The sequence below is a fragment of the Schistocerca serialis genome, chromosome 2, assembly GCF_023864345.2.
Source record: "Schistocerca serialis cubense isolate TAMUIC-IGC-003099 chromosome 2, iqSchSeri2.2, whole genome shotgun sequence".
Classification (NCBI taxonomy): Eukaryota; Metazoa; Arthropoda; class Insecta; order Orthoptera; family Acrididae; genus Schistocerca; species Schistocerca serialis.
In genome coordinates this window covers 866,012,060-866,039,917 of record NC_064639.1, presented here as the reverse complement: position 1 = coordinate 866,039,917, position 27,858 = coordinate 866,012,060, and the positions used below count along the sequence as shown (strand labels likewise).

The window sequence follows — 27,858 nt, the reverse complement described above, 5'->3', positions numbered from 1 at the left end:
ACGCATTTCTCCTCCTTACACGAGGCATCACAACAATGTTTCACCAGACAACGCCGGTCAACTGTTGTTTGTGCATGAGCACGTTGTAGGTGTCGCCACCGGCGCCAACGATTCCAACGCGTCCTTTGGAACTGATATCGGGTATTAAAATACAACATCGGAGAATAGGACCGCCCGTTTGATGTTGCGGATTGGCTCGCGTGGCAGCGCAGAACTCTTGTGGCTGTTCTCTTCCAAGATCTCGGTTCGCGGGTGTGTATTCGTTTCCGTTTGTTTCCGTCCGGCTCTTAATAGAAGATTTCTCCCGTTCACTTCTTCTTCTTCTTCTTCTTTGTGTATTAGATGGTCTTTCCAGTTCCGGTCAATAAGCTGTAGTCATCTCTTACGTTGCCTTCCCCTGTGTCTTGTCCCTCTATGTCTGTAGTCAAAATTTGTTGCGTAAGTCCATTTTCATGATTTCTATCTACATGTTCACTCAGTGCCTTCATGTTTGAACGTAATTGTTTTGTGCTTTGAATCAACTTGTAATTCATTTCCAATATCTTCATGTCTGAAGCGATCTTCTCTGGTGCATCTTTTAACAGTGCGAAGAAAAATCATTTCCACAGTCTGGACGCTGCTCATGTCCTTTTGTGACGGAACCTAAGAACTTCCATAACTTTGTAGAATTTTGCTTGCGTCTTTTTCGTAGCCTTTTTTTAGCATACTTCTAACTATCGCACAGAGTGCGTTAAATTATAGGAGTCTGTTATCAATTTCACTGTCGAAATTTCGTTCCGTGTCCCAGGCGAGATACTGAACGTTGGATATCTGTTCGGTATTACATTATTTGCTACAGTTGGTTGTTCCTTAACGATTTCTGATAACTTCGTGAGATTGACATGCATTTTACAGACTACCATTTTTAGTAAAAATATGCGAAGTGGACGCAGCTTTCTGGGGCTTCCTGCGAAATGTTGTCGAAAGACTGACAGGTGCGGGAGGTTACATCTTCTGTGAACCGGTTGTGTCCAAAAGGCTCCGCCTCCGCATATCTCGTCACACCCTTTACGGCTAATGGCTAAAGATCGTAGCCGCCAATGTAGGGGCTGCTGAAGTAGCCACCACTAACTGAATAACAGGTAAGCTGCCAGCAGACCAGGAAGCGTGGAGGTGTAACACCCGGTGAGAGACCAGGGTGAATGTTTAAGGGCGAAATACGCCTTCAAGAGATCATACTTTCTTTTCTTCGTTTGTAGTGACTAATTGCACACGTTTCGTCCAAGATGTGGTGAATTACTGTTTATCGATTGAAAAGCCAAAATTAAACAACTAACCCAGTGCGCCACATTGAGATCGAACCTTCCATATCCGGTTTTCTAAGCCCACACTCCTCAGACTTTGCTGATCGAACAGTGGTGTTCTAATGTGATGAATGAAGGTAACGTAGTTCGGGTATAACTTGATTGCCGTGATTGCTTTGACCATTCATACACCAGATGTTTTACAGTCCTCTTCTACATCTCATTTGGGTGTTTAGTATGTACAATTTAGTGCTAAAGTTCCATTAATATACCCTAAATGGCACCATTAGTGCTGATTTTCTTGCGTAACTGTTGGAGAACCTGTTGCGACTTACAAATGTACATAAAAAGTGTGTTATAATCAGGTTGTGAAAAATCCACCAAGACTCTAAGACAATCTGGGTTTTCAACTATGTCATGTACGTTAAGTAATTAATTATCAAAACAGACCACTGATTATTTTGTTCACATATACTTATCTGCCATTACATTACGATTTTTGAGGTCATGTGCACGATTTCTCCGCTTTGAGGTTGCTTTGACCACTGGTGATTGTTAGCCCAGGATTACAGATATACAATTTCTTAAACAGTGTTGATGCCAGTGCCAATGTGAGACTAAGGAATACATTCACTGAAGAGCCAAAGAAACTGGCACACCTGCCTAATATCGTGTAGGGCCCCCACGAGCACGCAGAAGTGCCGCAACACGACTAGCATGGCCTCGATTAATGTTGAAGTACTGCTGGAGGGAACTGACAGCATGAATCCTGCAGGGCTGTCCATAAATCTGTAAGAGTACGAGCGGGTGGAGATCTCTTCTGATCAGCACGTTGCAAGAGACTCCAGATATGCTCAATAATGTTCATGTCTTGGGAGTGTGGTGGCCAGCGGAAGAGTGTTCCTGGAGGCAAAAGTATTTAAACTTAGAAGAATGTTCCTGGAGCCGAAAGTTTTAAACTCATAAGAGTGTTCCTGGATCCAATCTGTAGCAATTCTGGAAATGTGGGGTGCCGCATTGTCCTGCTGTAACTGCCCAAGTCCGTCCGAATGCTGACATGAATGGATGCAGCTGATCAGATAGAATGCTTACGTACGTGTCACCTGTCAGAGTCATATCTAGAAGCATCAGGTGTCCCATATCACTCCAACTGCACACGCCCCACACCATTAAGAGCCCCCACCAGCTTGAACAGTCCCCTGCTGACATGCAGGGTCCATGGATTCACGAGGTTGTCTCCATACCCGTACATGTCCATCCACTCGATACAAGTTGAAACGAGACTCGTCCGATCAGGCAACATGTTTACAGTCATCAACAGTCCAATGTTGGTGTTGACGGGTCCAGCCAAGGCGTAAAGCTTTGTGTCGTGCAGTCATCAAGCGTACACGAGTGGGTCTTCGGCTCCGAAAGCCCATAGCGATGACGTTTCGTTGAATGGTTCACACGCTGTCACTTTTTGATGGCCCAGCACTGAAATCTGCTGCAATGTGCAGAGAGGTTGTACTTCTCTCACACTGAACGATTCTCTTTAGTCGTCATTGGTTCCGTTCTTGCAGGATCTTTTTCCGCTAGCAGCGATGTCGGAGATTTGACGTTTTACCAGATTCCTGATATTCATGGTACACTCGTGAAATGGCTGTACAGGAAAATCCCTACTTGGTTCAAATGGCTCTGAGCACTATGGGACTTAACTTCTGTGGTCATCAGTCCCATAGAACTTAGAACTACTTAAACCTAACTAACCTAAGGACATCACACACATCCATGCCCGAGGCAGGATTCGAACCTGCGACCGTAGCAGTCCCGCGGTTCCGGACTGCGCGCCTAGAACCACTAGACCACCGCGGCCGGCAAAATCCCTACTTCATGGCTACCTCGGAGATACTGTGTCCCACCGCTCGTGCACCGACTACAATACCACGTTCAAAGCCACTTAAACCTTGATAACCTGTCCTTGTAGCAGCAGAAAACGACCTAACAACGGCGGCAGGCTCATGTCTTATGTAGGCGTTGACGACTCCAGCGCCGTATTCTGCCTGTTTACGTTTCTCTGTATTTGAATACGCATGCCTATACCAGTTTCTTTGGAAATTAAGTGTACATTAACCGTCGACATATACACGGAGGGTCATTAGTAACTTTTATGTGCCTGAAACTAAGGAAAACAAATGTGAGTCATATATAGCTCAAATTGCAAGCTGTTCGGGTTCAGGCAGTGATTCAGTGGTGGTGGTGGCGGTTAGTGTTTAACGTCCCGTCGACAACGAGGTCATTAGAGACGGAGCGCAAGCTCGGGTTAGGGAAGGATTGGGAAGGAAATCGGCCGTGCCCTTTCAAAGGAACCATCTCGGCATTCGCCTGAAACGATTTAGGGAAATCACGGAAAACCTAAATCAGGATGGCCGGAGACGGGATTGAACCGTCGTCCTCCCGAATGCGAGTCCAGTGTGCTAACCACTGCGCCACCTCGCTCGGTAGTGATTCAGATACAACATGTAATGTCAGTCATCTCCGGAAACAAGGAAGAAGTTTGTATGCCCAAAAGTGCTAGATATTGTCTCAATAAACGAAGAACCGATAACCTAAACTCTAACTGCAATGCATATTTTGAAAGGAGGATTTAAGTCTAACATGGATGAAAGTGCAGGTTTTATGCTCAGCTAAATCTGGAGTTATGTGTGTGTTTCTCCACCTTAGTAATTTTCATTATATTAATAATTCTGATGATGGCTCGCACGTTTTATTTATGTGCCGTACTAGGTTTTCTTTTATGAGGCTTAATAAAGCACTTAAGAAAGCTTTAGATCAATGTATTTGTTTCTGGTTGACCAAAGTTTCATTGTGTTTTTGAAACACTCACCACACATGGATTGGTAGTTGTCAGCTGTGGTGCAAGTATAGGCCAGTCAATGTGTCCCCACATCCATCCTAATTTTAACCATCTACATTTTTTCCATTACATCCCCTGCATTTTAGAAAATGCAATGTACTAATTAGTGAGTAATCCTTCCATACAAGCCCCTGACATAAATATCGCGGAAGTTAAATACCGTCATGGTAATCACATTTGAATCCGAAAATCTGTGTAAGTATACCCCGTTCACGGCACTTACCTTCTTTGTCATTACAGTGATGCGAAGTCCCCGTCCTTTGTTATCTTCTTTCTAAATAAAAATGTACGGGACGAAACTTTATAACAAATCTGTTCGCGTCTGTGTATTGCAAGGAGCTGCAGGTTGATGTCGTAGTGTATCAGTTGCCCTTTGCGAGCTAACATCCCAAAGATGTTCGAGCTCAAATGCGGTTCCTCTTCGTCGAAATGTCTTCGCTCAAACTCGTCTAGGGGTTGAACCGCACGTGTCGCATTACACGCCCTAAATTAGACACTTGTTACCCTTTGGTTAAAATGTCTGGCTGATGGCAAGTTTGCGAAATACAAAGTTAACGTAACATACAATAACAGTAATAATAATATCGGGAACTAGACTCATGCTCATAAATTAAGATGCAGAATGTGGTGCCACACAGCTCGTGGTCTCGCGGTAGCGTTCTCGCTTCCCGAGCACGGGGTCCCGGGTTCGATTCCCGGCGGGGTCAGGGATTTTTCCTGCCTCGAAATGACTGGGTGTTATTGTGTCGTCCTCATCATCATCATCATCATTCATCCCCATTAGGGTCGGAGGAAGGCAATGGCAAACCACCTCCAATAGGACCTTGCCTAGTAAGGCGGCGCGGGTCTCCCGCGTCGCTCCCCTACGCTCTCATCACGGTGCCACACAACGTGGCACTACACAAAACTGGCGCTAATAGCGTAGGCACTTAGGGAACACACACGACACAGATCTGTAAGTCCACGGTAATGGTGGTAAATTGAGAAAACCATCCCGAAACACAGGTGCTACAAAACGCCACTGTTTCCTGCACATGTACCCCGACATCAATATGGGATATGATCACCATGCACATGTACACAGGCCGCACAACGGGTTGGCACACTCTGGATCAGGTGGTCGAGTAGCTGCTGGGGTATAGCCTCCCATTCTTGCACCAGAGCATGTCGGAGCTCCTGAAGTGTCCTAGAGGTTTGAAGACGTGCAGCGATTCGTCGACCGAGAGCATTCCAGACGTGCTCGATGGGGTTTAGGTCTGGAGAACAGGCAGGCCACTCCATTCGCCTGATATCTTCTGTTTCAAGGTACTCCTCCATGATGGCAGCTCGGTGGGGCCGTGAGTTACCATCCACCAGGAGGGAGGCGGGACCCACTGCACCCCTGAATATGTAAAATGACCTCCCGATACACCTGACCTGTTACACTTCCTCTGTCAAAGACATGTAGGGGTATACGTGCACCAATCTTAATTCAAACCCACACCATCAAACCACGACTTCCATACAGGTCCCTTTCAAGGAGATTAAGGGGTTGGTATCTGGTTCCTGATTCACACCAGATGAAAACCCGGCCAGAATCACTGTTCAGACTATACCTGGACTCGTCCGTGAGCATAACCTGGGATCACTGTTCCAATGACCATGTGCTGTGTTCTTGACACCAGGCTTTACGGCTCTCCTGTGACCAGGGGTCACTGGGATGCACCTTGCAGGTCTCTGGGCAAATAAACCATGTCTGTTCAATCGTCTGTAGACTGTGTATCTAGAGACAACTGTTCCAGTGGCTTCGGTAAGGTCCCGAGCAAGGCTACCTGCAGTACTCCGTGGCCGTCTGCGGGCCCTGATGGTGAGATATAGGTCTTCTTGTGGTGTTGTACATTGTGGACGTCCCGTACTATAGCGCCTGGACACGTTTCCCGTCTGCTGGAATCCATTAGCACGTCTGAAAACGTCTACACACTTACTCGCTGCACTGTACTCTGACATGCACCAACAAACCTCTGGGTGTATGGACTGCTGCCAGCGCCAACGTGTGACGACCGCAGGTCAGATGCACCACATGGTCATACCCCGAGGAGATTTAAACGCGCAATCCGCCCACCAGAGCGTTGTTTCACCATGTATCAGCATTATCCTTAATTTATGAGTATGAGTGTAAATTAACGTCCCATAAATGACGTAGGCCACACGTTGCGATTTGGTTAGGATAATGTTCATTCAGAAAGCAAACTAATAGTGAAAGTGGTCGTTATTGTTACACTCGAGCGCACAGCCATTTGACACAGTTCGATCGTTCACAATCTCATCGCGGAATACAAGTTATCTACGCGAAAAGTTAGAGTTCACACCAGTCGTGCGGCTGCTCACCGCTCAGAGACTAAGTCCCGTGATACTACACAACGCGAAATTTTCTAAGTCGTTTCACTTCCTAGCTGCCTAAAGACCGACTGTCCCCTTTCGCGTCTCAATCCGAACTCTACCCTTTGGTGTCTCCAGCCGAACTGCCCCTCTGCCCATCCTCGGCCGCGTTTCCCGCTCGCCGAATATCGCTCAACTGACTAGGGCAGTTCCCTTTCCTGAAACCGTCCATCTGATTGGCTACAGCTTATTCTACATTATTTTACATTTTAACATATTTAAATAATCAAAGTCTGACCACTTTCACGTTCTAAATAAAGTAACAATAATATCCATTACATAATAAACGTTAAATTCTTTTACATAATATCATACAATTTCCTTCTTAGCTTTTGCCACGGCCAGTAGCCTTGCACCCATGTGCTTTCTGATAAATAAATAAAGAACAAAAGTAACTGTTAAGCACTACCTTCACAACAAATATTCTATTATCTAATGATTCAAAAATATGTCATGCTGTCATCGTTCAGTGTGTTTTGTGTGGAGGAAATGATGATCTGAAGCTTAACTGAAAATACTGATAATTTAAATTTACTGTATCTTTTAAACAAATGAGGTTACAGAGTTGATATTTACAGCATATGTCATTTTAATAATGCGCGTCGATATGAAATGTCGATCGTTAAGTTCGACTAAAGCGTTCAGATTTTAGCATTCAGGTCTTTGTTACAAAACTTCTTAATTTCACTTTAACGGTAAATCCTAAACTATTACTGATATGATCAGTATTTTAGTTTTATTGGGATCACCACCAAAATTTATGGAAGATGGCAGATTAAAATTACTGTGGCTTCATTCCTTGCATTACTAGAGAATCAAATAGTTCTCATAAATGTTTCCCTTTACGGCCGACATTAGGTCCGCCATATTTAACACTGCTACGTCTCCTTGGTCACAAACGCCTTCTACTTGGTTTCCGTATGACGTAGGTTCTCGTCTGTCTCACTCGCACACTACAGAGCATAGGCCTCAATAGACAAAAGACATCTGTGAGTTTCCTCATCTCGTGTTGTATCTGCGCCCTTTGTGGCACCTAGTCCTGGACAACAGGATTCGTTTCACAATTCTTGAAGGCTGACTTTTTCGGCCATATACTTAAATGAGAGCGAAATGCTCGTTAACTCACACCTTCATGCTATATAAGGCGGTAAGTAAAGGCGTGCCTCGTTGATCAAATTAAATGGGCATTGCAAACACGGATAGAAATGAGAATTGACTCACGTAGACGATTACGTGCAAATAAGTCATCGGCCGTGATTAATGGATTAATGACAGTGTTTACATGAGATTCTGGGACAGATGGCGTAATGAGTTTGTCAAAAAGGCGTGACGTTTCGGTTAATCTCACTTCCATCACATTTACTTTCGCCAGAAGATAATGAGGTTGATACTCACCAAAACGTCGCGCTTCTTACACGAGTTAACTGGGGTAGAAAGTAAGGAACTTAACATTTGGCTAATTGATTGGGAAAGATAACGACATACTACCACTGACAACATTTTTATTAAATACTGACGGCCTGTCGTAAGAAACGTGTTCAAATAATTTTCAGAACGTGCGTGTAGTTAGTACTCCCGTTAGACAAGATAAGTGTTGTTGCGAATGATCAGCAGGAAGCAGTGAATCAGAGGCCTAGTTTGGCGGCTTTTCTTGCCAAAGCCGTCATCGACATGTAGTTGAAGTTGTACTTGGTCTCCCTCGTCATGGGATCCACGTCCTTTGTCATCCCATTCATCCGGCAGAAGCGCTGGAAGACCTCTTCCAAGAACTCAGCTCTCTGATCCTCAGGTAGTCGGTTCACGAACGGATTCACCGACTTCAACACAACTGCAGACAGAAATTAATTTACTGTAATCACCAGCGTCCAGACGTCGTTCTGCAGTGTAAATAATTCAACAAGTTAAAACAATAACTTCTAATAAAAGAACAAATTAAATTGGAAATACACGTTTCTTATCACTACCTCAACATTATGGCTAGGCTGTAACGCGGAAAATAAAACTGAGAGAAATCATAAGGTAAGCGGCAAACTATTAGGGACCTCCACATTGTTAAATATTTAGGGCTAATAATAAGAATACTCTCTTTCAAATTCTAAAGGTGGCAGGGGTAAATTACAGGGAGCGAAAGGCTATTTACAACTTGTACAGAAACCAGATGGCAGTTATAAGAGTTGAGGGACATGAAAGGGAAGCAGTGGTTGGGAAGGGAGTGAGACAGGGTTGTAGCCTCTCCCCGATGTTATTCAATCTCTATATTGAGCAAGCAGTAAAGGAAACAAAAGAAAAATTTGGAGTAGGTATTAAAATCCATGGAGAAGAAATAAAAACTTTGAGGTTCGCCGATGACATTGTAATTCTGTCAGAGACAGCAAAGGACTTGGAAGAGCAGTTGAACGGAATGGATGGTGTCTTGAAGGGAGGATATAAGATGAACATCAACAAAAGCAAAACGAGGATAATGGAATGTAGTCGAGTTAAGTCGGGTGATGCTGAGGGTATTAGATTAGGAAATGAGACACTTAAAGTAGTAAAGGAGTTTTGCTATTTGGGGAGCAAAATAACTGATGATGGACGAAGTAGAGAGGATATAAAATGTAGACTGGCAATGGCAAGGAAAGCGTTTCTGAAGAAGAGAAATTTGTTAACATCGAGTGTAGATTTAAGTGTCAGGAAGTTATTTCTGAAAGTATTTGTATGGAGTGTAGCCATGTATGGAAGTGAAACATGGACGGTAAACAGTTTGGACAAGAAGAGAATAGAAGCTTTTGAAATGTGGTGCTACAGAAGAATGCTGAAGATTAGATGGGTAGATCACATAACTAATGAGGAAGTATTGAATAGGATTGGGGAGAAGAGAAGTTTGTGGCACAACTTGACCAGAAGAAGGGATCGGTTGGTAGGACATGTTCTGAGGCATCAAGGGATCACCAATTTAGTATTTGAGGGCAGCGTGGAGGGTAAAAATCATAGGGGGACACCAAGAGATGAATACACTAAGCAGATTCAGAAGGATGTAGGTTGCAGTAGGTACTGGGAGATGAAGAAGCTTGCACAGGATAGAGTAGCATGGAGAGCTGCATCAAACCAGTCTCAGGACTGAAGACCACAACAACAACAACAATAAGAAGCGATATGAAATACCAACACATGAAGTCAATGGCAGGGAAGGCGAGTTGTTGGTAAGATGATAGAATGGTGTGATGCATCTTTTACTGCCAAATATGCGGGGCTCTAGAGAACTGCGCCAGTGTTCGAATCCTCATCAGGTACGCTTCGAAGCAAACACTGAACGACATCAGTGATGCGTTGCTGGAATCGTAAGAGGTCACTACATTAATTCTTAGTTATTTATATTGTTCAGAATATGAATTAGGAGTAACATTTTGCAGATACTTTAAAATATAAGCTCTACAACTTTCGAATTACGGATAATAACGGACTTCAGAGACAAAGATGTCAAGAAGTTGATCTACTCCTCATATTTTCAATCGCTAGTGTCTTAAGTCATCTACATCTACGTTTATACTCCGCAAGCCACCCAGCGGTGTGTGGCGGAGGGCACTTTATGTGCCACTGTCATTACCTCCCTTTCCTGTTCCAGTCGCGTATGGTTCGCGGGAAGAACGACTGCCGAAAAGCCTGCGTGCGCCCTCGAATCTCTCTAATTTTACATTCGTGACCTCCTCGGGAGGTATAAGTAGGGGGAAGCAATATATTCGATACGTCATCCAGAAACCCACCCTCTCGAAACCTGGACAGCAAGCTACACCGTGATGCAGAGCGCCTCTCTTGCAGAGTCTGCCACTTGAGTTTGCTAAACATCTCCGTAACGCTATCACGCTTACCAAATAACCCTGTGACGAAACGCGCCGCTCTTCTTCTGGGGCGACTCTTCATTAAAACAGAAGGTGTTTGTTGAACAGGACAGTGTAATAACAATATCATGCGGTGCTGGCTCTAAAATCTCTCGTGGAAAATCTTTAACCAGTTGTCTCCATCATACGCCTACACTACGTCGACAGAAATCTCATGTCTGCATCTTACACCTACACTACATCGACAAAAATGAGACAAGACTGTTCGGAGCTATTTGCCGTAGTTCAAAAGTGATCAGGTGTTCGAACTGTAGCATTAAAGCTGCGATAAGCTACACCAGAATGTATCAACCATGTGGAAGTAGGTGGGTGTTTACTACAGAAGTGTTGCAACTTTCAGCCAGAGCGGAGAAACAACAGATCTGGCACGCGGTCTCATAGAAAACGAAGTGCGGAAGTGTTTTCAGCAATGAAACGAGCGAGATCTGACGTGTGTGGGCTAAAATGAATCCTTCACTGAATGTCGTCACCACTAACTGAACACGGTTACTGAGTACAGAAGTTTCTGATTATTGTGTACAACATCATGCAAATCAGGCTGCAGCTGTAATATGTAATGTCAATGAGCATTTATCATCTTTCTACTGGTGAAAGCTTTGCTTCAATAGTTTGTACACGTTACTGATGTGACAAACGTTGAAAGTATTGCATGTTTATCCTCGACATGCGCAGTTCTGCTCAAATATGATCAGATTTCTGCAAGTGTTTACGCATTGAGTAATGAGGATGACAGAATGCGAGGTTGCCTTGTACAAGAAGAAACAAGATAGGGAAAACAGTTATGCAATATGTTTGTGTGTGTGTGTGTGTGTGTGTGTGTGTGTGTGTGTGTGTGTGTGTGCCTCAAGGCCATCAGGCCAACAGAATCTTACGTACTCGTACCTTGTAGGGCTAATATTTTAGACGCTCCTTTGACCAAATGAGTTAACTTACATAATTGAAGACAGTTTCTTGAAATGGTCGGATGAGTGTAATGGACACAGCGGTGCGTGTATGAATTTCATTGCCCAGTGGCAAACAAGCAACCAGCTCTCAACCTGTTGTGAAAGTTATCACCGAATTACAGTGTCAGATGAAAATAATTCTTATGACAGCTATTGTTTTCATATTATTGTAGTTACTGAACATTATATTTTATAACGCTATACGTTCTGTACAAGTATCATATAATTTTCAGGTAAACATGTGTATACCAAATTGGCTGTTACGTCATTTCTCTATCAGAGTACAAAACGAATGATTACATTTGCAACTCCGCAATTATGTACATATACCGAGCAGCTGTCCTGTTTGCTTCACAGAGTACAAAATTAATGTTGGATTATTTTTACTGTTACGGAAGTTCTCTTTTTATTCATCGTTATTGCTATTTTGTGCATATTTGTATTTAATGATGTTTTGGAAAATTGGAAATTTGTAGTAAGGTCTTATGGGACCAAACTACTGAGATCATCGGTCCCTAAGCTTACACACTACTTAATCTAACTTAAACTAACTTACGTCCGCTCCCGGTAGCTCAGTGGTCAGCGCGACAGAATGTCAATCCTAAGCGCCCGGTTTCGATTCCCGGCTGGGTCGGAGATTTTCTCCGCTCATGGACTGGGTGTTGAATTGCCCTAATCAACATGATTTGATCCCCATCGACGTGCAAGTCACCGAAGTGGCGTCAAATCGAAAGACTTGCACCCGGCGGACGGTCTACCCGACGGGTGGCCCTAGTCACACGACGTTTATATTTAACTAACTTATGCTAAGGAGGATACACACACCCATGCCCGAAGGAGGACTCGAATCTCCGACGGGGAAGCCACGCGGACCGTGACAAGACGCCTCAGACCGCGCGGCTAATGGTGTTTTAAGTTCGTTGGTGGCAAGTCATTGTTGCGGAGTTGATAGAGGATGTGAAAATTAATCATTTTCCAAACTTCAAACTGTGAACATAATTTGCCTGAGTCAGTTGACATAAACTTTTTCTGAGTGTCGTACCGCGTCAAGACTGTGAACGTCACCAGTTACCATAATTCTAGGTAGAGGTTCGGCGAATCCCCAATCAGGAGAGCCAGGAACTCGTTCTAGGTTCTCAGTGCGCCAGGTTGCAACTGGCTGTCCGTACTGGTTAGGTGTTTGCCGGATATGTTGATTTCCGTTAATCCCGTCCTCTTATTGGTTAAACAGCGATGCTCTACAGAGCCTACCTCAGTGTAAGTGCTTTTTGATTACCGCACTATGGGAGGTGGCGTTACGGTACGCATGCCGTCACCCCAGCCCACAGCAGCAGAGTCGAAATGTCGACAAGGAATGTCCACACCAATTGCAGCGCTCCTGTACAAACCTGATGGCGAACATGAAGTGAGCGCTTCGCGCACCATTACTACCGGGTACACAAAACAGTGGGCACCCTGTTCTGTGGTCGCACTGCGTCACGCAGTACTTTCATGTCGCTATGTGGTTCAAATGGCTCTAAGCACTATGGGACTTAACATCTGAGGTCATCAGTCCCCTAGACTTAGAACTACTTAAACCTAACTAACCTAAGGACATCAGTCACATCCATGCCCGATGCAGGATTCGAACCTGCGACCGTAGCAGCAGCGCGGTTCCCGACTGAAGCGCCTAGAGCTGTTCGGTCACAGCGGCCGGCCCATGTCGCTATGTGACAATTGATAGTAAAAAGTGGAGTTTCCATGTCCACCATGAAGAGGAAAATCTGAAGACTGATCAAAGCCCAACAGTTGGGTCCACAGACTCACCTTTTATCTGCTCCTCTGAAGCGAAGGCGAGCGCCTCTGGCCTCACGGAACAGTGCAACACTTCGAAGCCCTCGCTCTGGAGCAGCTCTTGGAAATCTTTGGCAGCGTCCTCTGAGGGACAGTAAGGAGACACGAAGTTCGGCCAGTCCTGCGGAGAACAGTGCATCTACGTTGTGATATAATTCTGTAGACTTCCAGGCTGCTTTCGTCAGTCTAATTGATATTTCAAGCACTCGGTCTACATACACCGAGTCGACAGAAGTGATGGGATACTTTCTAATATCGTGTCGGTTCTTCTTTTCCGGCGTAGTGCAACAACTCGACGTAGCATGGACTCAAAACGTCACTGGAAGTCCCCTGTAGAAATAATGAGCCATGCTGCCACTATGGCGGTCCATTACTGTGAAAGTGTTCCGGTGCAGGATTCTGTGCATGAACTGGCCTCTCAATTATGTCCCATAAATTTTTGATGGGATTCGTGTTGGGCGATCTGAGTGGCCAAATCATTCGCTCGAATTGTCGCGAATGTTCCTCAAACCAGTCACGAACAGATGTCGCCCACTGACATGACACATTCTCATGAACCCCACGAAAGGCTGCAAATGGTCTCCAAATAGCTGAACATAACCATTTCTAGTCAATGATCGATTCAACTGGACCAGAGGACCCAGTCCATTCCATGTAAACGCAGCCCACACAGTTATGGAGCCACCATCAGCTTGCACAGTGCCTTGTTGACAACTTGGGTGTATGGCTGCGTGGGGTCTGCGCCACACTCGAACCCTACCATCAGCTCGTACCACCTGAAATCGGGACTCATCTGAGCAGGCCACAGTTTTCCAGTCGCCTAGGGTCGAGCCGATATTGTCACGAGCCTAGGACAGGCTCTGCAGGCGATGTCGTGCTCTCAGCAAAGGCACTCGCGTCGGTCGTCTGCTGCCGTACCCCATTAACGACAACTTTCCCGGCGCTGTCCTAACGGATATCTTCGTCGTACGTCCCACATTCATTTCTGCGGTTATTTCAAGCAGTGTCGTTTGTCTGTTGGCACTGACAGCTCTGAGCAAACGCCGCTGTTGTCAGTTGTTAAGTGAAGGCCGTCGGCAACTGCGTTCTCCGGGTGAGAGGTAATGCCTGACATTTGGTATTCTCGGCGCACTCTTAGCACTGTCCATCTCGGAATACGAATTCCTTAACGATTTCCGAAATGAAATGTCACCTGCGTTGAGCTCCATCTACCATTCCGCGATCAGTCTGTTAATTTCCGTCGTGCGGCCGTAATCTCGTGGGGAAGGTTTACACGTTAATCACGTGAGTACAAGTAATAGTTCCGCCAACACACTGCCCTTTTATACCTTGTGTACGCGATACCACCGCCACCTGTATATCTGCAAATCGCTATCCCATGACTTCTGTCACCTCATTGTATAATTTACTGCTTCAGACGGAAAGCCCTTTATTCATTATAATCTAAATTTTGAAGTAATGAAAATTAATTGTGATGTTACATACCAGATGCATTCAGCTCCAACATTAAAATGTTCCAAGTTATCAGACTCTTTCATAGCAGATGTTTTACTTACATTTATTTTATCAGCTGTCATCGTGTCTATGCCGTCCGCGGCTAGCTTGCAGCAAATCGTTTTTATGGTGGTTTTGATGCGTCTTCTATCTCCGTGGTTGTTCGATTGTTCTCTAGAAATTTGGATGCTATTTGGGTGCATGCACGTTGCCGCTGTAGCCACGACGTTACTTCTAGTTGGGCTTGAGAGCTAAGCTGTGGTACGGTGTCTCTCTCCTTCCGGGATCTCCACACATACATGATAATTATTGTGCTTATAATACTGTTCTCGCGTCCTGGTTGAAATCCGAGTAATGCGTTTACTCTACTATCAAGTTATGAACAATGTAGTGACCTCAAGTTGACAGCGTCTTGTTAAGTTTTAAATCAGTAGCTACTGTGAGTAAGAAATGCCGCTAATTCGGTCCTTCTTCACCGTATAAGTGCCTTCCCTCATGTTTTATGTATGCGGTTTGCTTGTGGTAACAAATTTATGTTTCAGGTACTGCTTTCCAAATATTCTGCTGTGTTTAATGCACTGTAAAGACCACATTGATGACTGATGTTTTAAAAAACGTACAGAGCAGCCATTTGACGATGGGATTAGTATCTTTGTGTTATTATTTGGAGCCAGGCTCTATGTGAACTTTTTTTTTTTAATTTGTCTTCCTGTTGTAAGTTAGTCAGCTGTAATTATTACTTCGCTATTCACGTTCTGAGTACTGTGCGCACTGTTAGTTACAGAAATTTGTTATTTAGTTCCAAGTTGTCATTACGTCTTTTGAAGTCTCTGAGCTGAGTGTCTTTAAACACTGTAAATCGACTATTATAGGCAAATATCATTTTGAAAAAGCTGTGCGCCTGAGATTAATTTTATTTCGTATTTGTGTACTCAGGCTTTAAATTTTAAGGGTTGTTCATTAATTGAACTTATGTTGTTACTGTTCTGTTCTTTTTTAAATCTATTCACTGTAATGAACTTCATCACAACGTCATTTACAAGGTTTAATCATTTATACTACAGTTGCAGGCTCATAGTAGCTTGATCAGGTGCAGACGCTGTAACTGGATTACGTCAAAATTTCGTATGCACAGTTACGTTTGCTCAGCTTAGGGTTTCACTTGTCTGTCAAGTGAATCATTTTTTGTGTAGTTGTTATCTAAAGTCTTTGAAACTTATCTGTTTTGATACCTTCTCTTTTCCTGACCTATAGTCAGTGAGCAAAATTTGTGGTTAGAGCTTGGTTTCATGTAGATCACCATCAGACTCTTACGCTGTTATTTCTTGCAGCATGGTGTCATCAGAAATTGCAATTTGAAGAACAGAGTGTGTGTTTTTAATTCTGTGAAAATGAAATGAAAGTTTTCGTGTTTTAAAATTGAAGTTTGAATTTCTGTGTAACAAATTATTTTAAGCTAAATTCGTAACGTAATTTCGGCCCAGCACCTTACAGCTTCCTTCCCGCTCCTACCACTCCAGTGCCATTAAAGTTTTTACTTCTAGATTTCTTTTCAAAAAATACGTCCAACATTAACAACATTTATTATACGTTTCATATGCAGCAACGTAATAGGTTTTGTTGTGACAGCTTCTTTGGGACAGTTTCAGGGGAGCAGTGGTTAACCTACTTTTTGACACTTTCATAATAAGTATTTTCAAGTAATTGAGGTATCTCAGTTGAAGCCTGCAGTCGAAATATCTTGATTCAAACAACCAGTTTCATCTGAATAAACTTAATAAACCAAAACATCGTTGAAATACTTTGATAACTATCAAAATACTTTGCCCGAGCAAAACTGATTCCAGATTTCTGCGCCTGTAATCAGCTGTAATGAATCAAATTGCGCCCCGCGGGATTAGCCAAGCGGTCTGAGGCGCTGCAGTCATGGACTGTGCGGCTGGTCCCGGCGGAGGTTCGAGTTCTCCCTCGGGCATGTGTCTGTGTGTGTTTCTCCTTATGATAATTTAGATTAAGTAGTGTGTAAGCTTAGGGACTGATGACCTTAGCAGTTAAGTCCCATAAGATTACACACACATTTGAACATTTTTTTTAAATCAAATGGTGCCTGCAGCCGCAGCATCATATTCCTGCCGCCACCCGCCATGATCAGCGACCGACACCAGCACAGCACCCTAGGCGCTACAGTCTGGAACAGCGCGACCGCTACGGTCGCAGGATCGAATCCTGCCTCGGGCATTGATGTGTGTGATGTCCTTAGGTTGGTTAGGTTTAAGTAGTTCTAAGTTATAGGGGACTGATGATCTCAGAAGTTATGTCCCATAGTGCTCAGAGCCATTTGAACAGCACCCTCAGCAGCGAGCAACTTCCGGACCCTGACCTACTTCTACGAGGCAACAACCTGTTTTTCGGACACTGACCACCGTTCTACAAGCTTCCCTGGGACCGAAGAATGCGGCCGTAATCCCTCTTCCACGTGACCAACCTCCTGACAGCAGTATTTACACTGAAGCGCCAAAGAAGCTGGTATAGGCATGCGCATTCAGATACAAGGGTATGTAAAAAGGCAGAATACGGCGCTGCGGTCAGCAACGCCTGTATAACACTATTACTGTCTGGCGCAGTTGTTAGATCGGTTACTGCTGCAACAATGGCAGGTTATCAAGATTTAAGTGACTCTGAACGTACTGTTACAGTCAGAGCACGAGCGATGGGACACAGCATCTCCGAGGTAGCGATGAAGTGGGGATTTTCCCGTACGACCATTTCACGAGTGTATCGTGAATATCAGGAATCCGGTAAGGCACCGAGCCTCCGACATCGCTGCGGCCGGAAAAAGCTACTGCAAGAACGGGACCAACGACGACTGAAGGGAATCGTTCAACGTGACAGGAGTGCAACTCTCTTGCAAATTTCTGCAGATTTCAATGCTGGGCCTTCAGCAAGTGTCAGCGTGCCAACCATTAAACGAAACATCATCGATATGGGCTTTCGGAGCCGAAGGCCCGCTCGTGTACTCTCGATGACACAACACAAAGCTTTACGCCTCGCCTGGGCCCGTCAACAACGAAATTGGACTGATTGGAAACATGTTGCCTAGTCGGACGAATCCTGATTAAAATTGTATCGAGCGAATGGACGTGTACGTGTATGGATGTCACGTCCATCCTCAAGAATCCATGGGCACTGCATCTAAGCAGGGGACTGTTAGAGATGGTGGAGGCTCAGTAATGGTGTGGGACATGTGCAGTTGGAGTGACATGGGACCCCTGATACGTCTAGCTACGACTCTGACAGGTCACATGTACGTAAGCATCCTGTGTGATCACCTGCATCCATTGTGCATTCCGACAGACTCGGACAATACCAGCAGAACAATACGACACCCTACACGTCCAGAATTGCTACAGAGTGGCTCCAGGAACACTCTTCTGAGTTTAAAAACTTGCGCTGACCACCAAACTCCCCAGACATGAGCGTTATTGAGCCTACTTTTGATACCTTGCAACTTGGTTCAGAAGAGATCTCCACCTCCTCGTACTCTTATGGATTTACGGGCAACCCTCCAGGATTCATGGTGCGAATTCCCTCCAGCAGTAATTCAGATTTACTCTAGTCCATCCCAAGTCGTGTTGCGGCACTCCTGCGTGCTCGCGGGTGCCCTACATGATATTGGGCAGGTGTACCAGTTTCTTTGGCTCTTCAGTGTCTATATCCAGGCTATACAGTCAACGTAGGACAGTTGTGCTATGTTATGATGTTCACCACCCTGTGTCGATGGCCGGAATGATGACATTGACATACCTATGACGCAGCTGCCAGGACCGTCAGCTGAGCCTCGATCCCCGACTGCGCCTGAATGCCCAGGCTCTTGGCACCCCTCCGCTCTGCCCCACCGTAGTGCTACTAGAAGGGATACAGCCGCCTTCCCATACTCCCTCATTCCGTGGCTGTAGCTAAGGGATACTATGCCGCCGTACCATCACTTGGTTGCCTTACTGGGACAACGGCAGACATTGTGGCCGGCCTGCTACGGACTCGGTTACACGAGATGTCCTCAGGGCCCGATGCAGCATCAGTGTACTGCTGCTAACAAGGACGGCACAGCTAGGAGAGCTGTGCTGGGAAACCCAGTGGTGAAGACGTGAAAAATCGGTCGAATAAAACCAATACCGGGAATTTAGTATCGAATAACTGGTATTTTTCGGCTTTTCTATGGCCTTGGTTATAACTGGATAAAAACCGGTGTATCATTGTTTCAAAGCTGCGCTTATAAAATTTTTGGTGTTTAAATAAAACTTTTTTTAAACGATTGTGTTTTAAAAACGGCATTATCCGGTGCTCATACCTCGGGTTCTGTTGGTGATAAAAAGGCAAGATTAAGTGTTTTGTATAGCACTTGGGCTAGTGACCGTTTGTGTACCCAATGAAAGGATCGCCTTTGTATCACAGTACAGGGTCAAAGTATGAATGTTACACACTTCCTCCTCCTTAGACAAATGGAGCAAATCACTTGGTTCCTCTTGCATTTGATGCTGTCTACGGTGGGCTTGACGGACTTGTGGAGGCACCGTTAGTTCACGGGCGGTTCCTCGGTTTCGCCATCAGCAGCGGATCAAGCGGCAGCCGAGAATTCAAATGTGGCTACGCACAGGAAATGGCTGACTTTTTAAGATATTTGGATATTTTTATCCCTTTCCCAGATACAGAGGTTCAAAGCTACCCTACTCGTACACGCAAAACATCCACGTAAATATTACATACACTCCTGGAAATTGAAATAAGAACACCGTGAATTCATTGTCCCAGGAAGGGGAAACTTTATTGACGCATTCCTGGGGTCAGATACATCACATGATCACACTGACAGAACCACAGGCACATAGACACAGGCAACAGAGCATGCACAATGTCGGCACTAGTACAGTGTATATCCACCTTTCGCAGCAATGCAGGCTGCTATTCTCCCATGGAGACGATCGTAGAGATGCTGGATGTAGTCCTGTGGAACGGCTTGCCATGCCATTTCCACCTGGCGCCTCAGTTGGACCAGCCTTCGTGCTGGACGTGCAGACCGCGTGAGACGACGCTTCATCCAGTCCCAAACATGCTCAATGGGGGACAGATCCGGAGATCATGCTGGCCAGGGTAGTTGACTTACACCTTCTAGAGCACGTATACCCGTGAATGAATGATTAACGAATCAATGAATCATTTACGTAAATTTCTGAGAAAAAAAAACAAAAATAGCTTTTCACCATTTTTTTCGCCGTCAGCAGTGGACCAAACCCCAGGCCGCGGATTCCAAGTCCGCTACTCACAGCAAATGGCTGAAATTTTTGCACTATATACCTAAGATTCCGGTCTCGAACAACATCGTAATTTTTTTTAGAATGTGTTCATGAGCTTCCTAGGCACACAGGTTCAGTCACTCTGCTTGTGCACGTAAAACAAGCAAGCGAAATGCAGTTTGAGGCGACAGCGTAGTTTATGAAGTAACGTAGCGAGGAGAAATATGACGCACAGTGTCTCCGTCTCCATTACCATCGGAAGGGTTCTGGGAACTGCAATTTGCATCACTGAAGCACATGCAAAATTTTTGTACATGTAAAATCAGGTCTGAAGTGTAAAATTAGTAAATGATAATTAATTGAAACCCTCAGCTGCCAACAGGTGCCGGCCGAAGTGGCCGTGCGGTTAAAGGCGCTGCAGTCTGGAACCGCAAGACCGCTACGGTCGCAGGTTCGAATCCTGCCTCGGGCATGGATGTTTGTGATGTCCTTAGGTTAGTTAGGTTTAACTAGTTCTAAGTTCTAGGGGACTAATGACCTCAGCAGTTGAGTCCCATAGTGCTCAGAGCCATTTGAACCATTTTTTGCCAACAGGTGTTGTTGATATACCTCGATGGGGACAGCTGAAAATGTGTGCCCCGATCGGGACTCGAACCCGGGATCTCCTGCGTATATGGCAGACACTCTATTCATATTTTTTTTACGCTACCCCCTTTTTTATAGGCGCTACCCCCTTTTTTGTTTTCTCGTTTTTTTACCATCTTTTTATTTCTTTGTTTAAACTTTTTTCGCTTTTTTTCCTTAAAAAGCCCCTTAGGAAAATGGAACTAAAAAAAACCTAAGTGCCACCGCCACTTTTCATCTTATAACAAAAAATCTGATCCACTGCAGGCGTTGGCTCCTGAGTAAACCCACCCCAGAGAGCTGCCTATATACCAGGGAAAATATGGGAAATCAAGGTTAGGGCTATCCTTTGGCACTTTTTTTTTTACATGATTACATTTCGGGAACGTGTACAAATGAGAATTCTAGTAACTAAGTGTTACAAGTAAGTATTACAATAACAGGTGGCATAAAAGAGTAATCAAAAAATAAAAATATAAATCACTGATGTAATTCCAACTAAAAGGTTCTTCAATAATGTAACTGGTTCCACTTGGAGCCTCGCTATCGTTATCTGATATCTCCAAGGGCATCTGCAACGGAGGCATTCTGCTTCGCTAGTGCCTCAAGGAAAACAGCATCCTTGCAGCATCTTGTCTCTTCCTTCGCTCATGGCTGACACGGCAGAACGTTCAGCCGTTAGTGTGATGCGGCACAGAACATTAACCGCAGCTTGGCACTCCCCAGCTGAGTGGGGGGTTAACGAAAACGCTGCGTAAACAATATGCGAAGAGCGTACGGTATTTCGGTGTGCGTTCGAGGGCATTGTGAGCATTTTGTAGGAACCACCAGTAATCAAGCTGCTCTTTCTCTCCGTCGCTAAAGATGTAGGCGACGGTAAGTCCTTTGAACCATGTAAGCGCATGATATTTTGCAGCCGGAAAGTAAGTTTCATCGGGACAGAGTAGGGTCTGAGGGTCAATCATATCAGGTGTGACCCGGAGGTAACAAGCCAATATCTTCTGTGTTAGTCGCCAAACTCCGGACGATGATGCGCAAGTAAAACGGTGTTCATCGGTATCCAAAAGGTGACAATCTGGGCAATAAGGGGAGTCTGCCAGTCCAATAGTGTGAAGTCGCTGTCGTGTGGCATATTTTTTGTTGGCGATCTGATACCACTTCGAACGCACCGTGGATGACAGAAAGTTGTGGTGTACCGTTTTCCACACTCTTGGCCAGTGAACTGTAGGCTACTTGTTTTCCACCACGTTATGGGGAACAGCCCACAAAGGTTGGTATAAAAATCTTTCGCCTTTGGTGGACGTGTGGCGGAGAGGTTCGAGCTGACATAGCTGTAATCAAGAATGAAGGTCGACACATGGGAGAGCTGTGGTGCGACGTGCGCAACCGACACCGGCGGGACGTTAGAGGCTGGCATCAGAACCTGTAGTAAACGACCCGTGAGAGAGGTATATTGACTTTTCCATCGTTTCCTCATGTTGCTCATGTAAAGGGCAGCAGCTCTCGCCCTGACGTTGACCAATCCCAGCCCTCCTTTGTGCACTGGGAGGGTAAGAGTGTCGTATCGTACTTTAAAGATATGACCTGCGGAAACGTAGTAACTGAAGGCCGCCTGAAGCCGGCGGCCTATCTGCAGCGGTAGTGGGAGGACCTGTGCCACGTGGTTGAGTTTTGATGCCACGTAGAGGTTCAGGTATTCAACACGTTGTAGCTGATTCAAGTCCCAGAGCAGGTTCTGTCGCACCATTGCGCGTATGATCTGTAATAACCGTCGGTAGTTTGCTGCAGCTGTTTTACGTACGTTTTTCTTGAACGTGATTCCCAAATACCGCAGTTCAGAAACTGGTGGGAGGGGAGCGAGGGCGTCCGGTCCGAGACCACGCCCAATATCCAACGCCGCCGACTTGTTGATATTCAGAAGACTGCCTGCGGCCTGTCCGTATCGCTCAATCCAGGTTAGTACGCTTTGAACTTCGTCATTGGAACGAACCAGCAGTAGCAGGTCGTCAGCGTATGTCCTATAGCGAAAGGTGACGTCCCGCAGCGTGATGCAGATAGGCGGTGGTTAAGGCCCCCTAGGAGTGGCTCGAGTGAGATTGCATAAAGGTAGGTAGAAAGGGGACAACCCTGTCGTAGAGACCTCTTAATGGGTACTGGTCCTACCGTCCTTCCATTGACCTGGACGTGGGAGCTGGCTGCAGTCCAAAGACGCCGTAGGGTGTCGATGAGGCCCGGGGGGAATCCCATACAGTCCATCACTCGTAGGAGGAAGTTGTGGTGCACTCTATCAAAGGCGCGGTTGAAATCGACGGAGACGATCGCCGCTCTCAGACGGCACGCAGAAGCGATCGCTATTAAGTCCCTGCAGTCAGCGGTGGCCATGTGTATGTTGGCTTCTCCCCCCTGCGACGTCTTTTCTGGAGCGAGGATCATCGGCAAAGTCGTCTTAATACGGCTCGCCATAATCCTGGTGAAAATCTTGTAATCGGCGTTCAGCATTGCAAGCGGCCGATAGTCGTTAATCGATAGCCCTCCACCTGGCTTGTGTACCGGTATGAGAAGACCTTCTACAAACGCTGGCGGCACAACACAGTCTGGAGACATAAGTTCGCGGAACATTATAACCCAGCGAGGCATCATGATGTCACGGAAAGTCCGGTAGAATTCGATGGGCAATCCATCAGCTCCAGGAGACTTATTGGCCGCACCTTTGTCCACGGCGTCTTCGACTTCTTCGAATGAGATTTCCTCTGTTAGTGCAGTCACGGTAGCCTCGTCGATAGTACGTGTTACCTGCTGTAACACTTCAGTAGTGGCCTCGTCATCGACGGTTCTTTCCTTGTAAAGATGACGAAAATGATCCTCCACCGCCTTTACTATGGTTGCTTGAGTCGTACATAAGCGACCGTCGTGTGTCCTGAGTTGTGTGATTAAATGTTGGCGTTGTCGGCGCTTATCCGCCACAACGTGGCGCATAGTGGGTTCCTCTGCAACCGTTCGGTCGTGCCGTCGCGAGCGGACTACTGCACCTTCTAGTCAGCGCTTTGTCAATGATAGTATGTGAGCCTTGATTCTGCTTTGGTCATGTTGTCTCTCCGGCGAAGGGGGTAAGGCGTCGAGGTCCCTGAGTGCCGCGTAGTAAAAATCGAGGGTCTGTCGATGCCACGCAGTCACGTCCTTGCCATATTGCATAAGTGTCCTACGGATTCCTGTTTGGCACAGAGGAGCCACCACTCCAGGGTCGAGGTGTATCGTGGGTGGCGGCGTTCACAGTCAGTCCACGTTGCTGCAACTTGCCGACGGCAATCCAGGCCCTGCAGATGAGTTATGTTGAGCTTCCAAAAGCCATTGCTGCGCCAGACTTGTTGGGGGCGTAAGTGTATAGTGCAGATATAGGCACTGTGATCGGAATAGGCTTGAGGCCATAGTTCGGCGTCCACCACACCTTGTGTGAGATCTTGTGACACATACACTCCTGGAAATTGAAATAAGAACACCGTGAATTCATTGTCCCAGGAAGGGGAAACTTTATTGACACATTCCTGGGGTCAGATACATCACATGATCACACCGACAGAACCACAGGCACATAGACACAGGCAACAGAGCATGCACAATGTCGGCACTAGTACAGTGTATATCCACCTTTCGCAGCAATGCAGGCTGCTATTCTCCCATGGAGACGATCGTAGAGATGCTGGATGTAGTCCTGTGGAACGGCTTGCCATTCCATTTCCACCTGGTGCCTCAGTTGGACCAGCGTTCGTGCTGGACGTGCAGACCGCGTGAGACGACGCTTCAGCCAGTCCCAAACATGCTCAATGGGTGACAGATCCGGAGATCTTGCTGGCCAGGGTAGTTGACTTACACCTTCTAGAACACGTTGGGTGGCACGGGATACATGCGGACGTGCATTGTCCTGTTGGAACAGCAAGTTCCCTTGCCGGTCTAGGAGTGGTAGAACGATGGGTTCGATGACGGTTTGGATGTACCGTGCACTATTCAGTGTCCCCTCGACGATCACCAGTGGTGTACGGCCAGTGTAGGAGATCGCTCCCCACACCATGATGCCGGGTGTTGGCCCTGTGTGCCTCGGTCGTATGCAGTCCTGATTGTGGCGCTCACCTGCACGGCGCCAAACACGCATACGACCATCATTGGCACCAAGGCAGAAGCGACTCTCATCGCTGAAGACGACACGTCTCCATTCGTCCCTCCATTCACGCCTGCCGCGACACCACTGGAGGCGGGCTGCACGATGTTGGGGCGTGAGCGGAAGACGGCCTAACGGTGTGCGGGACCGTAGCCCAGCTTCATGGAGACGGTTGCGAATGGTCCTCGCCGATACCCCAGGAGCAACAGTGTCCCTAATTTGCTGGGAAGTGGCGGTGCGGTCCCCTACGGCACTGCGTAGGATCCTACGGTCTTGGCGTGCATCCGTGCGTCGCTGCGGTCCGGTCCCAGGTCGACGGGCACGTGCACCTTCCGCCGACCACTGGCGACAACATCGATGTACTGTGGAGACCTCACGCCCCACGTGTTGAGCAATTCGGCGGTACGTCCACCCGGCCTCCCGCATGCCCACTATACGCCCTCGCTCAAAGTCCGTCAACTGCACATACGGTTCACGTCCACGCTGTCGCGGCATGCTACCAGTGTTAAAGACTGCGATGGAGCTCCGTATGCCACGGCAAACTGGCTGACACTGACGGCGGCGGTGCACAAATGCTGCGCAGCTAGCGCCATTCGACGGCCAACACCGCGGTTCCTGGTGTGTCCGCTGTGCCGTGCGTGTGATCATTGCTTGTACAGCCCTCTCGCAGTGTCCGGAGCAAGTATGGTGGGTCTGACACACCGGTGTCAATGTGTTCTTTTTTCCATTTCCAGGAGTGTATATGCGGTCAAGTTGGCTGGTCGAATGACTGGTAAGATGAGTGTGGCCAGAGCGGTTACATTGGACTTTTTCCCACGTGTCGTACAAGTGAAGTTCTTGGATCATCGCACCCAGTTCCGGACAAGGCATGTAATGTGGGATTTGGTCCTTGGGGTGAAGTACGCAATTAAAATCGCTGGCGAAGACGCTGTGGTCGTATCGTCCAAGGAAAAGTGGTGCGACATCTGTGGAGTAGAATCTGGCGCGGTCGTGACATCTTGTGGTACCCGACGGCGCGTAAACATTAATGAATCGGGTGTTGAGTGCCGTAAATGCTAACCCTCGCGCGGAGGGAAGAAACGTGACGTCGGTAACTTCAATACCTTCACGCACTAATATTGCCACTCCGGTGTCTGCAGGGCTACCGGGCGTCACATGTGTGGCGTAACCGTAAAAGTGCGGGAGTGCAGTCGTTTTCACTTCTTGTAGAAAAGCAAAGTCAACTCCCATGGCTCGTATGGTTTCTTTCAAAAGTTGGATCTTGACAAGAGAACTGATCATGTTGATATTCATTGTCGCCAGGCGGTAAGCCTGGCAACGCGTTGTTTGGGCGAGGTTATCCATGTTGAAGTTGGAGAGAAGCGAACAACGGAAGTGATGTCACCCCCCGCCGAACGCGGTCCTCCTTGTGCTGCTTATGCTACATGATCCGGCGTCGCCTCAGCTGGCCGCGGATCGGGATCTTGTGTCTCGACGTCCTCGGCCCACGAAGCGGGCGCGGATGTCTGTTCATGTTCCATAGCCTCGGAATGTTTGCTAGTAAGGGACCGGGCGACTTCGCTGCCTGCACTGGTGCCTTCCCGCTGCTCACTGTTTCTGTCAATGGGCTGATGGTCGAAAGCTGCATGTTTTTTCTGTCTGTTCTGCAAAGTTGGAGTCAGTGGAAACAGCCTCAGCTTCGCGGCTGGCTTCTGAGTGGTCAGTTGTTCTTCCCCGGCCGAATACGAACCGCTGTGTTCCGACACGGTCCGACGACGGCGCTTTCGGCGTTTCGGTGATCGCTGTTTCCGTACATGGCTTCCATTGTCAGAAGACGGCACTGACTCACGCTCCGCCGGAACAAACGCTTCGGTCGGTACAATAAGGGAATCAATTGCCATCTTGCTGTCGTCAATGTCTGTCGCGTTCGGTAGCTCCAGAGTCGTAGTACTATCTTCCACCACTGGCCAGGTCGGCGGATCATCTAGGTTTTTGTCCGTGGAAAGTGATTCCTGTACCGCTGAAACGGTCGGCCGTGTCTGTTGTGTGGAGAACGTCGTGAGCGCCGCCGCGTAAGTCACGGGTAGAATAGTCTTTGTCGCTGGTGGTGCAACGTCCATCGGTGGGAGTTGTGTGATCCGACGCTGGAGGCACTCGGAACGAAGGTGACATTCCTTGCCGCATCCGGAACACGTCTTCGGCTGGCCGTCATAAGTAATTATGGCCCGGCATCCTCCTATCTGTAGATAGGATGGCACGTGTCGTTGGAGATATATGCGCACTTGGCGTACTCCATTGAGTACTGGATACGTCTTAAACTGGGTCTATTTTTCAGCCACGTGTTCGTGTACCGTGCCGTAGGGGCGGAGCGCCGCTACAACTTCTGCCGCCGGGAGTTCAAATGGAAGTTCGAATATGCGTATAGTCCGCAGTCCCATTGCGGCATGGCCGACCTCGACGTTGCCAACATTGCCATCTGCGTGGCAGAAGCGGAGTTCTTGTTTCATCTCACGAAGCACCTTGTCGCATGTAGTTTCGTTTATGAGCTTTACATAGACCGTGCTACTGACGATCGAAAAGTGAATGCCGACAATGTCGGCAGCCGGGATCTTGGCTTCCTCTTTTAAAAAGCGATCGACTTCGAGCGCCTTTGGTCGGGTAAAGTAGTTCCGAAATGTGAATTTCAAGGTTGATCTTCTGTATTGGTTTGCCATGGTCTTGTAGCGCTATGGCGTCACGTTAGTGTCGGCCGAAGAAAGTAAACAAGGCGCGCGGGCCCTCTGACAGCGGACAGCACACACCACACGTCTGCTTCGCTCGGCTGCGAGAGCCGCACTGACCCATCTGAGCCACCGAGGACAGATGAATAGCGCGACTGTAGGGACTTACCCCCTTGCACGCTTCGCCTGAGACCCACACTCCCAACTGTCCACAATCTACATACGTAATCTCCTACCATGTAAGCAGGAGATCTCGGGTTCGAGTCCCGATCGGGGCACACATTTTCAGCTGTCCACATCGAGGCATATCAACAATACCTGTCGGCAGCTGAGGGTTTCAATTAATGA

The 27,858-nt window shown here is 46.8% G+C and overlaps 1 protein-coding gene across 1 annotated transcript in view; it reads right to left on the bottom strand.

Annotated features, from left to right (window-relative positions):
* Positions 1–8,079: 8,079 nt before the first annotated feature.
* The window catches only part of LOC126456473 (juvenile hormone acid O-methyltransferase-like), a 90,065-nt gene continuing 70,286 nt past the window's right edge, over positions 8,080–27,858 (bottom strand). The window contains exons 5-6 of the mRNA XM_050092223.1: positions 13,223–13,370; positions 8,080–8,422 (exon numbers count right to left, since the gene is read on the bottom strand). Coding sequence (XP_049948180.1) covers positions 8,220–8,422; positions 13,223–13,370 — 351 coding nt within the window. The 3' untranslated portion in view covers positions 8,080–8,219. The remainder of the gene's footprint in view (positions 8,423–13,222; positions 13,371–27,858) is intronic.